This window comes from Silurus aristotelis (genome assembly GCF_946808225.1).
Source record: "Silurus aristotelis genome assembly, chromosome: 29".
In the NCBI taxonomy this organism is placed as follows: Eukaryota; Metazoa; Chordata; class Actinopteri; order Siluriformes; family Siluridae; genus Silurus; species Silurus aristotelis.
In genome coordinates, this window is record NC_139602.1 from 4,254,937 (window position 1) to 4,268,448 (window position 13,512).

A 13,512-nucleotide genomic window follows, 5' to 3' on the forward strand; every position below is an offset into this window, starting at 1 on the left:
CTGCTCACAGCTTTGCTGATAGAGGTAATGTGTGCTTGTTTTTGTGGTATCAATGCAGATGCAATGGCAATAGTAGTAGTGTTAATGTACATTAGCATGGGAAAGTGGTTGCTCAAGCGGTTAAGGCTCTGGATTACTGATCAGAAGGTCGTGGTTCAAGGCCCACTATTGTGAAGCTGCTGCTTTTGGGCCCTTGTGTAAGGTCCTAAACCCTCTGTACTCAAAGGGTGCTATATCATGGCTGATCACAGCTTCCTAACATCACTGGGATCAGCCAAGAAAGAATTGCACTGTACTATAATGTGCATATGACTAGTAAAAATTTTATTTTTTTCTTATTTCTTATTATTTGGATTTCTTACATAAGATAATTGTATTATTATAATTATAAGCAATGTTTATGAGAAAAAAAGTCAGATATGGCTGTCCATCATGTACCTGCAAACCATTGTCAGTTACTCTGTGACCAGAAAGCTTTGAGCTGTTTTTGGTCCCTTTTTTCTTATTTCAGCGTAATTTGAACATCCAACATGTTCTGTTTAACATGTCAGTGCGACTCCATGTTGGCAGCTAACATATGATGACACACAGCATCCAATTTTTTTTCTCTTTCCTTTTAGATATATAGATCTTTTACTTTTAGTTAATAAAGAGTACCTTTTTGTGATTGGAACACTTTTTATGGAATTCCTCCAGTATTAGAAGCCACAGCTATTTGTGTGTGTATAATTAAGTTTATGGAATCTTAATTATACACACCGAACTGGAAGCTGTTATACTAGCCAGTTTGAGGACAGAAGTACTCCTTAATAGAATTTACCCACTGAAAAAGCCAAACCTTTTTGGAAACTCATGTTTTTTTCCTGGGTCAATAACATTATTAGTATCAAACTTTTCGCCCATTAAATACTCCTAGCTTTGTACTGATTTCCCCTAAAATCCCAAGGCAGCCATCTTGCTTTCTGAACAGTTTTTCATGTCCTTGTGGTAAATAGAGCATTCATTTAATAACCTGCCCAACAACATTTCCACACCTCTCTCGTGGCTGTCTACCAGAACTGACCTAATTCTCTTCACATACTCAAGGAATCCCTTTCCAAGCCATTTGGACAACAAAGTAATATTTTCCAAACAGGTCTGAAAGTTTGAATGTGTGGCTGAATGTTGATTTGTAGCTCTATTTGTAGGATATTTATAAAAATGTAAGAACCCTGCTGCTTACCTGGTGGATCTTGTAAAATTGCACGAGTTTGATTGGCAGGTTTGCTGATAGCTGTGCAACAGAATATCAAAACTATACAAATGGCTACTGAGCACAACAAATCATGAAAACTTCCTGACAGCTTGACTGCACCATTTACAATTCAGTTGTAAGCTGTTATTAGCTCTTAATTTGGGAAAGCAGCATGTTGTTACTACCCTGAGGTTAAACAATGGTTTAAACAATCAAGATACAATGTTAAATGCTGAAATGAACCACATCAAATCTTTAAAATTATACATCTAAAATCTTCATGATTCAGAATCTAAGCACTTGTCTTTAGACATTGTCTTTAGAATTATAAAAGGTGGACTGGAAGCAATAAAAGTGTTAAAGGGTACTAATTTCCAGACTAAATACCAGAGGTAATGACGAAAGCCATCATTTCAGAATTCACATATGCATAAGAGAGAATGCGGATCAAGTGTCCAATCTTGTCTCTAATAGGTCAATAGTTGGGGGCAAGTATTCTCTTGCTTGGTTGGAATGAAATCTTGGAGCCGCACTAGCCCATTTTGGATAAGACTGGAGACCCATGATTGTTGGTGCACCATTTGCCAGAACAAATGTCCTGAATGCTAAGCACCTGTCTTAGTCATTAGTACTGACAAGAGCATGTGCTGTAAAGTATAGATCCAAGGAACATTTCTGTAGTCAAGCATAAGCAAGAAGACTTTATGAGATTTTATGGAAAAACCCCGAACAGTAAATGGAAGATGTAGAACTGAGACAAAAAGAAATTCCGTGTGTAGCCTATGCTCTGGGCAAATGCAATTATACAATGGAGGCACTGTGCAAGCCTGTGCCAGGGTATTGGCCAATTCTCAGGGAGGTGTGTCAGATTATTTGGAACATCATCGTGCAGAGTAGAAATTGATCTGTTTGTGAAAAGATAGACTGCTCCGTATTTAGTTCGGTTCACGGACAGGGCAGAGACTAAGGTGTTTTGCAAGGACACATTGATGTACCACTGGCTAGCATGTGCGTGTACATAGCAGTACTGCCTGGGCACCAGGAACAGATTTTTTTTTTTGTTGGGTGTGAAAGTTTTTACAGTAAATCTGCCAAACATTTTCAAAGGCCAAACAGTTATGCATTAGTAAAGGTGTTGTCACTCTAGACTTTAAGTATTGAATTCCAATGTGGACATTTATTCTCTTACTTGACTCAGAGTATTAGTGCCTGGTGCAGTATGATGGCACAGCTAGAGAAATCTCTGTGCACAAGAGACAAGAGCAAAAATCAATATTGGATACTTGTTATCTTCTGGCTCTCAGGTGGTACTGCATAATAAAGCAGGCATGATTCTGTAATGGAAATCACTGCATTAACACCTCCAGAAATCATTGTCTGTGAACACAGTTTGCCATGTCATTCACAAATGCAGGTTCAATCTCTATCATGCAAAGAAGAAGGTACGCGTGAACATGATCCAGTAACGCTGCCAACCTCTCTGGGTCAAAGGTCATTTAAAATGCACCGAGTAAAAGTGGATTCTTTAGTTCTTTTTGGCGACCATGGACACAACATTCTCCAGAGTAAAGAGAAAAGTTACCATCTGGCTTGTTATCAATGCTCAGATCATAAAGCTCTGCTCTGATGGTATGGAAGTGCATATTAGTGCCTGTGGAACGGATAGCTTGCACATATGGAAAGGCTCTATTAATGCTGGACGGTTTATACCGGTTTTAGAGCAAAAAATGCTTCCATTTAGAAAAGGTTTTTTTAGGAAAGGCCTTGTATATTTGAGCAACACAATTCTAATTGCATTTATTGCAATATCATGACTTCATAGTAGAAGAGTCTAAGTGCTAAACTGGCCTGCCTGCCATCTAGACCTTTGGGAAACGTTTGAAAACATTTGGTGCATCATGAAAAAAATAATACAACAAAGGACACCCAGAACTGTTGAGCAGACTGAATCCTGTATGAGACACATATGGGACAACATTCCTCTCCCAAAACTTCAGCAACTGGTCTCCTTATTTTCCAGATGTATACTGACAGAGGACATGCTGTTACACCGTGGTAACATGGCCCTGTTTTAACTTTTTTTGAGACGTGTTGCAGCCATCAAATTTAAAATGACCTTTTATCCACTTAAAATTTAATATATACAAAGTCTAGATATTTGTATTTTATGTTCTACTGTAAATAAAATGTTTATCAGATTCATAAATTATTGTATTCTGTTTATATTCACATTTTACACAGTGTCCCAGCTTTTTTGATCTGGGGTTTTATTTTTTTAGAGTCCCTGGTTTAACTCACGTCACTTGTCTGTGAGGGGCTTTTGCATCTTCTCACCATGGTCACATGGGCAGGGAGAGCCAATAATTATGATACATGTATTTCAAATATAAAATAGGATTTTGTATTTGATAGGGTTGATGAAAATGGCTTCCTATTTTTTTTTTTTTAAATTGCCGGCTCTGATTGGGTGCCTACTTAGTAGTTTGCACAGACTTGTTGAGCTCAGAACAGAACATTGATTCATATGGAAGAAGTTGGTGAAGAAAAGGAACTTGCAGGCTGCCAGCTTTTAAAAAGGTGTCAATATTGATTGATAAATAAATATCTGATTCCCGAATATTGATTTATTCTGCAGAAGAGGCAATATTTAATTTTATTTGTCAATTGAATACAGTGGTCCTCCAGAACACATGGGGGTTACGTTTGGTAAATTTAGAAAATCCGCAAATTTTGGACCCCGCACCCCCCATCGTTTCATTCGATGTGCAGGTCAATAAGACATTTAGTTTCATTTGTTCGATTGGAGTTTTGTTTGCTTTTCTATTGTGTACACAGTGAAAAAAAAATCTATAATTTGGCCTTTTTTTTCTAAAAAAAAGGCAAAGATCTGAATGTAAATTTGAACAAGCAGAGTACTACAGTAACATAATGACTTCAAGCTTATTACAACTATTAATATTATAGAGCAACGCAGTATAACAGAGCACTTCATTAAAGCCTGTTTTCTCCATACCCCTGTGTGCATCCTGCAATTGGATCCTCCCATCCACTCACCTAGTCACCCGACATTCACTGACCGTAATGACATTCATTCTGACTGTATGAGATTCCTGTCTGTGATGCAGTGATCTGTTATACTGCTTTGCTCTGTAATATTAATAGTTGTAATCGGCTTGAAGTCATTATGATGATATTGATAGTTGGATTGACTCAACTAGGACACCACTAAGGATCTAGGTGTGAAATGCACGGCCCACCATTAATTACTTTTGATCTTGTTTTCCAACACAAAGAAATATCCACAGATTTAAGAATCCCAGATCCAAATATCCAGCTTCACTCTGTGGAACCAGTTTTAAATTCACAGCCTAAATATGTTGGTGGATGAGATCTTTTAATCTGAGTTAAATTGATAAACTGATGTCTCCTGCATCTCAATCTGAGAAGCTTTTAGAAAGGGCTAACAAGACACATGTGTGCCCCCTCCCTCTTATACAGAAAATATTTGTTACTGTAGTACTCTGCTTGTTCAAATTTACATTCAGATCTTTGCCTTTTTTTAGAAAAAAAAGGCCAAATTATAGATTTTTTTTCCACTGTGTACACAATAGAAAAGCAAACAAAACTCCAATCCAACAAATGAAACTAAATGTCTTATTGACCTGCACATCGAATGAAACGATGGGGGGGTGGGGGGTCCAAAATTTGAAGGATTTTCTAAACTCACCAAACGTAACCCCCATGTGTTCTGGAGGACCACTGTATTCAATTGACAAATAAAATTAAATATTGCCTCTTCTGCAGAATAAATCAGTTTGCCGTGAAAAATGCAATTGGTAACGATCATTGTCAAATATAGTGAATCTTTAATACTCAGTAAAACTAGAAAGTAGCCAAACAATTACTGTATTAAATACAGTAACGAAGTACATTTACTCAAATACTTTGCACCACTGATGAACAGAATTTGTAATTTGCCATTCAGGGACATACTGTATTGCTCCTTTAAAGTTCATGTTCTATACCCACAAGTGGGAACACATACAGTACTGTATGAAGGCTGATCCACACATGGCTGACAGTTGACCCAGGGACAGACTGTCAGCAACCTGAGCCGAGACTATAACCATCAGAGACACATGATTTAAACCTGCTAACACAAACCACAGACCATAATTGGACTAACTGTAAGTATGCGAGCAAGAGAGACGTCTCTGTTACACTACAGAAAGCCTACAGACTAAAATAGAGCACAGTTGCTTGGGCAGCATGAACACAACAATGTTTATATCCTTGCAGTTAATTTAAGGCATGAGGAGAAACATCAGTTTTTATTGAGTTTTATGTCTTTCATTATTCTATTTACACACTATAAAAGATAAGAGTTGCGCTTTTAAAAACAATGCTAATAAAATAACTTTCCTCAAGTGACCACAGAGTTTCATTGTACAACAGCGCCCTCAAATGTTCTTTTGATTAACGTGTAAGATTGAAGCAAACCTCAACAAGCAGATTAACATTTCCTGGAACAAACAAAATTGTTATTTAACAAGTGTACCTAGTGTAATATCATAACGCATTATAACCTAGATTAGCCTGCATGCATATGGATTATGTAACTATAAGCACTGAAGTTCTCTCCTTACAAGTTCTGTCTTAGCATTATTCCTGTTTCCACATAACTGTTTTCACTTCTGTTAAAAAAAGCTGATGCTAAATAATCCTACAAATTATGCTTAAATATACACTATAGAAGAATGAAGATGAAGATTATGAAGATTGTGGACCTTCAAAGAAGTAGATGCCGACCCCGAAAACATCCCGAACCATCTAGAGACGTACCAGTGCCAATTGGATTCCACTTCATGTGGAGTTTGGACACTGGACCTCCTTGAGTGTTTAAAGGCTCTGGCATGGAGAAGCTAGTGTTGGATCTGTGATGATGATGATGATGATGATGATAATGATGATTTGCAAATGTTGAGCTGTTTTATGAGTTGCTCAGTAGTTCCCAGTTTTATAAACACAAATGACTGTAAAAGACTGTGGAAAGAACATTACTCATAATCTTACACTCCAGTGCTCATATTAGTTCTCACTCTTCAGTGTTCTGTATTGTTTAAAGACAAAAATCACACTCTTGGTGTCACCCAAATGAGGATGGGTTCCCCTTTTGAGTCTGGTTTCTCTCAAGGTTTCTTCCTCATAACATCTAAGGGAGACAGTCACCACGGCTGCTCATCAGAGATAAATACACATCGCTCACCTTAACTGTTAAATTCTGTTAAGCTGCTTTGAGACAATGTCTGTTGTAAAAAGCGCAATAGAAATAAACTTGACTTGACTATAGGCCAAAAAGTAAAAAGTGTGTTTCACCAGATGTGGTTCACCAAAATGTTGCCATAAAGTTTTAAGCACAAACTTGTATAGAACGTCTCATCAATTTAATACATTTTTACATGTATACAGCTTTAAACAATTAACATTGTCTCAAAGCAGCTTTACACAGGTAAAGCGGTAAAGATTTTCTACGCTTGTTCATTATATTTGCACGTTTGAGACAGTTTGACAAATTTCGAGAAGAACATGGGGCTCCTGCATAGAGCCCTGACTTCAAATGTCAGTGAACACCTTTGGGCAGTGGTGAACAGTAACGAAGTAATTTGTTTCAGTACTAAAGTAGCTTTTTTGTGTATCTGTACGTTACTAAAGTGTTTTCATTTAGGGAGAATTTATTTCAAAATCTAATAATTTACTTAATACTCAACTACATTTTGTGTTGTTCCTTTTTCTTTATGAGGATAAAAACGTAACTGGTCGAACACGCATCAAGCCACCAATCAGGTTCAAGCATGCGCTCTGTTTTGAATTTGTTTTGATTGCCACTTAGTGTATCTGTATCTACTTATCATCAACATACAGTACAGCGTCAATTTAACGGCAAGCAAAACATTTTGAGAGCAATAAATGATGGAAGAAACTCCAGAATCAAACTCAACACAACACACGTGGCCTTGTTAATTTTTTTGAAGTAGTTTAAAAGAATTTCAATAAATCAATCAGTTTTTGACTCATTAATATCATTCTATTAATAAATCAGTGTGCTTTGATTGTGTGAGTTGATTAAGTGACAAAAATGATAACAGGAACATTACAGTCATAATAAATCATAGTACTTTGAATAGTACTTTTGAACCCTGGTGAGTGGGGCTTTGAATTTTTGAACAGAAGGTTAAATTTGAATCAAAGTCCTGCCAAGCTAACAAATTCAGATTTTTTTGCGGGGAAATTATTATAAATAAGCTGTTAATTGAAAAATAGAATTCCACTCTGGGGGGGGGGGGGTTTCTGACAGTTGTATGTCACATTTACACAAGAAATACTGAAGTATAAATGAATCAATAATACACTTTTATACTCCATCCAGTACATACACATTTACACCTGACAGGATGGATTATACTACTTTACAATATATACAGTTTAAACTGCTGCAATGGCTTGGCACTACAGTTCAATTACATTCAATCCAATTCATTTTTATTTGTGTAGAATTTTTAACAATGAACATTGTCTCACTGTTTAAGAAACCTTGAGAGGAACCAGACTCAAGAGGGAACCCATCCTTATCTGGGTTGCACCGAATGTCTATTTATAGCAGATATACGATGTTGAGGTACAGTGATGGTGATCAGAAGCAATGTAACAAACTGTTGACATTATCTACAGTCCAATCCGTCCTCAAAGCTCCTGTTCTTACTCTGGAATTCCATGGAACCACCCAAGGTGTTGATGAGAAACTGTCCCCAGCTGCACAGAGTGGCCTCCAATCAGACCTGGATGAAGTGGGAAGATCCGCAGAGGGAGGACGGGCAGGGACAGTGGACACTGGAACCTCAGGAGCATGTTTAACTCGACCGAGAGTTAAACCGAGACTAAGAGTTACAGTTCAATTTAATTAAACTGTTTTATTTATAGCTTTATTTGTAAATCACTTTTAACAATAGACATTGTCTTAAAGCAGCTTTACAGAGAAAAAGAGGTTATAAAGTTTAGTGCCTATGTACATTTATCCAGTGGCGACTGTACATTTATCCAGTGACGACTGTGGCAAAGAAAATCTCCCTTAGATAAAATGAGGAAGAAACCTTAAGAGAAACCTTCATGGATCTTTAGACTGTTCGTGTGGAACCATTCTCAGCTGCACAAAGTGATTCCAATTGAGAAGAATTATATCCCAAATTAACCGGGCAAAAGAGAAAAAAGGAACAGGAGCTCTGGTCACTGGTACTTCAGAAGCATGTTTAAGTTGCTATGAACAGTTTTGCTTTCATGCATCCATTAGTGAACAGTTGAAAACCTCAGCAGTGATGGGACTATGATGAATGGACTTTTGGAGTCTGGTTTCTCTCAAGGTTTCTTCATCTCAGGGAGTTTTTTTTCCTCACCACTTTATTGCTTTTTAGGGATAAATTAAAATTTCATTTCTAATGCTGAAATTTATATTTAAAATCTATATAATTCTGTTAAGTTACTGTAGGACAATGTCCATTGTCAAAAGCACTATACATATAAATTTCAATCGAACTGAATCAAATCTGTAAGAAGGTTTTCATGTAAAGTGGAATGCATGTTCCAATGCTTTGTTGTTGTCTTTCCTCTGCAACTGAATCTCATTTTAAAAAGACAGTTCCAACATTTTATCAAGTAAAAAGGGACCAATCACTGCAGATTCCCAGATGAAGATTTTGCTTACGAGGCATTTTTTATCATTATTCAATTTCCTTTCATAAAACAGTTCAGTTTTCCAACATGAAAGTCAGTAGGAGTAAGACAGAGTTCATGTGTGTAAATGAGAGGGAGGGCAGTGGAGTGGTGCGGTTGCAGGGAGAAGAGGTGGAGAAGGTGGAGGAGTTCAGGTACCTGGGGATCAACAGTGCAAAGTAATGGAGAGTGTGTTAGAGAAGTGAAGAAAAGAGTGCAGGCAGGGTGGAGTGGGTGGAAAAGAGTGATAGCAGAGCTGAGGATATTGAGATTTTCAATGGGAGTGATGACGATGGACAGGATTAGAAATGAGTTTTAGTATTAGAGGGACAGCGCATGTAGGACGATTTGGAGACAAAGTGAGGGAAGGCTAAGAAGGAGAAAAAGAGGAAGGCTAAGAAGGAGGTTAATGGATGTGGTAAAGGAAGACATGCAGGTAGTCGGTTTAAAAGTGGCAGATGTAGAGGACAGAGGAGTATGGATGATCCACTTTGGCAACCCCTAATGGGATCAGCCAAAAGAAGAAGAATAGAAAAGTTTTCCAACATAATAACGACCCCACACAGTGACAACTGCATTGCTGAGGAAGCTGAGGGTGAAGGTAAAGATGATGGAGTGGCCAAGTATGTCTCCCCACCTGAACCTTATTGAGCAACTGTGGGCATCCTCAAGCGAAAGCTGCTGAAGCGCCAAGTGTTTAACATCCAGCAGCTCTGTGATATCATTATGAAGGAGTGGAAGAGGATCTTAGCAACAACCTGTGCAGTTCTGGTGAATTCCATGTTTAGGAGGATTAAGGCAGTGCTGGATAACAATGGTGTTTAAAAAAATGTTCACACTTTGGACACAGTTTTGACATGTTCACTTAGGGTGGATTTACTTTTGTTGTCAGTTATTTAGACAATAATGGCTGTATGTTGAGTTATTTTTAGAGGACAGTAAATCTGTACTGATATACTACAGCAATGCACTCACTTTTGTGAGATACTGTGTGTGTACTGGATATATATATATTCATACACACACACGCTGCCTGAGATCCTGTAGCACTCAGGGTAAGAGGTAAGTATACCTCAAGGCTCTTTTCTGTTCTGGCACCGAGGTGGTGGAATGAACTTGCCCTAGATGTAGCTGTTACTTTAAATATTTCCATCTACACAACTGTGTACTTTTCGGGTTCTCCACAACATGCATTTTTGTGCCTTTTTTCCTTAAACAGAGAGAAAGATAGAGAGACTGGAATGAGAACGAATGCTTTCAGCTGAAAATAATAGCTGGAATGATGAGAATTTAGCAATTTAATAAAAAAAATTTGATTGTTGGAAGGTTTGAAAATCTTTGCTGTGGTAAAACTCCTGCATTTCTTTTCGCAGCAGCATGTTTTACTGCTCAAAATTGTCATTTCTGATTCTGGATGATTTCTAATACATTATGATGTTCGTATAGTAAATAAATGAGGACCATTGCAGTTGATTGACTGTTGATTGACCACTCCTGAATGCATGAGTCTGCATGAGTTGGTTTCATCGTCGGAAGTTTGGGGTATTTCTGTATAATGATGGTCCTGGTAAATAATAATAACAAAAACAATTAAATATCTGTAGGCTTTATTGGTTTGAATGTTTTGTAATATTGCAGAATGATTTGTGCTTTCTTTATTTTTATATTTATTAGGAATCTGTAATAAATGCAGTTAAAAAAAAGGGTTTCCTGAGGTACAACTCGCTAAAACAGAGTATTTATCATACATAAACCTGAACCTAGGTAGTGTTTTACTGGAGAACGCAGGAACATTTTTATAACAAACACGCATCCTCTTCTCCTCATGTACAGAGGAATGAAACGCACTGAACGTGCATTGTAATAGCATTTTTAAGTTTTAATGTTTAAAATTTGATCTGAAATCAAACCCAGATATTGTGAACTCTCTGCTCTCTTCCGAATGTTCGTCTACCATAATCCCGACTGCAAATGTCCTTCCGTTCCAAACCCCAACAACTACTCTAAAACCGGGTATAACAAATGACCAAAACACTTTTATTCTTAAATTTTTCTTTTTTTAAACAAAGCAAAAAGCATTCTTAATAATAAAAAATGACAAAAGATAAATTCATTTGTACACAGTCTTTTGTCATGTTTTGAATATATTAAATTAGGCCCATCCATGCACTTAAGCTGTCCTGGTGGATTTTTAATTCCCCCGTTAAAAATACGGGTATCACATGATCATGTGTACGTACACACACACACACACACAAACACACAAACACACAATCACACAAACACTCAAGCGCACACACATACAATGTGAGTGCTCTTTGGAATGCTATCTCCACTTGAGTCCTAGGAGATATCAATTCTTTGTGCCAACATTCAAGGCTGCACCAACCAATTGTTGGCATCTTCCAGAGCAGTATCGTCCTCCTCATCTTCATCGTCTTCGTCCAGTGGGTCGTTCGTTCGCAGGGCGAGTTCTCGCAGGAAGTTGGGCTCTCCGGCTGAGCTCGGACGTGTCGACTTGAGGCCGATTTTCTTCTTGGCCAGGTGGAACTGGTCGCGCACAAAGTAGTACAGGTCGTATTCGTACCTCATGCGGCGGTACAGGACCTGTAAGGCATCCAGCGTGGGCATGTGCTTCTTTACCGTGCCTGTCAGGTTACCCACCTTCCAGAAAGCTGTGAAAGGAAGACACGAGGCAGATTACCAAACGATATCTAGATATCTCACACATTATGGCTAAATCTTGCGCTTGCTTCTGTAGACCTGCACCTCATTACTGCTTCTGGAATCATAAACACTGTGATATGTTTATCCCAGGATTTCAATTTATTCTCACACACAATACATGGACAAAAGTTTTGGACAGCTGAGAATACGATTCATTTGTGCTTATGTGTTGAACATTCCATTCGACAATTCGTATCAATTTACTCTTACAATAACAGCCACTCTCTAGGGAAGATGTTCCTGTTGATTTTGTGCAGATTTGTGCTCATTTAGCCACAAGGGTGTCATTTAAGACCACTCAAGATCTTCCACTCCAACCCATGTGAAGAATTTCTTCATGGAGCTGTCTTTGTGTACAGGAGAATTGTCATGCTGGAACAGGATTGGGTCTCCTACCTCAAGTAAAGGAAAAATTTCATGCTACTGCATCCAAAGACGTTTTATACAACTGTGTGCCACATCTTTGTGGGAACAGTTCGGGAAAGAACCACATATGGCTGGTAAAGTCATGTGTCTCAATACTTTTTTCCATATAGTGCATGTATTGACCACTGACAGATGAAATGAACAACACTAATCATCTAATTACAGTGGAACATGTCAAGGGGTTGGCTATATATTAGACTGCAAGAGCATGGTCAGTTTGAAGTTAATGTGTCGGAAGGAGGAAAAATGGAAAAGCATAAGGTGTGTATGACAAGGTTAAATTCTGATGGCTAGAAGACTGGGTCAGAGCATCTACAAAATTGCAGCTCTTGTGGTGTGATTCTGATATGCAGTGGTAACACCGACCAAGGAAGGAAAACCAGTGGTTATTAAAACTAGTTATTGAAAATAACATCACAAATTGGGAAAAGAAATTAATATTGCACAAGACAAGCCTGTATACCTGAATTACATCATTAATAAATTATTATAATCATTATTATGACAAGTAATTATTAATATAAACATTACTATAACAAGCTCCAGTACAGTAGCCGTATTTGTTTGTTTACATGTTCAGTCAGAAAATTGGGATCAGATGGTAGTTACGTGTTCTTTTCATCGGAAAAAACATTCCTAACTGCATCTTTTTTTCTGGATGTATTTTATTAAGTACAACTTTCATTCATAAATATTTTTTTTTTGACTTCCATCCCTATTGTGGCAGCGAGGGCTAGGCCGAGCGTCGGGTTTGTGAATGAAGGGCGGGGCCGGGAGCAGGTAGGCATCACCTGAAGCTAATGTGACCTAATAAGTGTTCCGGGGGGGAGGGGGGGTGGAGGAGTGTGTGAGACGAGTGGTGTGTGTACGCGCGTGAGCCAGAATACGTACTGCCTGAGACACCAAAACAAACAGACACGAAAATCTAAAATAAAAGTGGCTGTGAGGCCTTTACACCTGACCTGTTGTGGCGTTCCTTCTTCCCGCATTTATACGCTCTCCTACACATATGTTTTATTTAGCGAGAGGAAAAAAAATACTACTAGACTTACTTATCACTTACTTATTACCTTTTAATTACGTCTCAAATTTTCCCCAATATATTAGTGTTTGTTCATATAAAGTGTGCAAAATGATTTTATTGGTGTGTACCTGGGCTGTGGTAGATGTTCAGCACGTCGCCGAAGTAGTGAGGTAGCAGTCTCTCGAGCAGGAGCAACACATCCTCCAGCTCCTCCAAAATCCCCACTAGGAGGAAGTTCTCCAGGACGTTCTGTTTTGCCCTCTCTAGTGCCCAAACCCCGGGCTCCCTGTCTCGCACACACAGAGCACATCTTTAAATAACAGCTCAGAAGAGATTT

The 13,512-nt window shown here is 38.2% G+C and overlaps 2 protein-coding genes across 2 annotated transcripts in view; one reads left to right on the forward strand and one right to left on the reverse strand.

The window, feature by feature from the left end:
* Window positions 1-13,512, forward strand: part of LOC310722588 (uncharacterized protein) — a 478,020-nt gene that overhangs the window by 65,616 nt on the left and 398,892 nt on the right. The window lies entirely within an intron of this gene.
* Window positions 11,034-13,512, reverse strand: part of usta (uronyl 2-sulfotransferase a) — an 84,879-nt gene continuing 82,400 nt past the window's right edge. The window contains exons 7-8 of the mRNA XM_083535143.1: window positions 13,304-13,461; window positions 11,034-11,673 (exon numbers count right to left, since the gene is read on the reverse strand). Of these exons, the coding sequence (XP_083391269.1) occupies window positions 11,372-11,673; window positions 13,304-13,461 (460 nt within the window). The 3' untranslated portion in view covers window positions 11,034-11,371. The remainder of the gene's footprint in view (window positions 11,674-13,303; window positions 13,462-13,512) is intronic.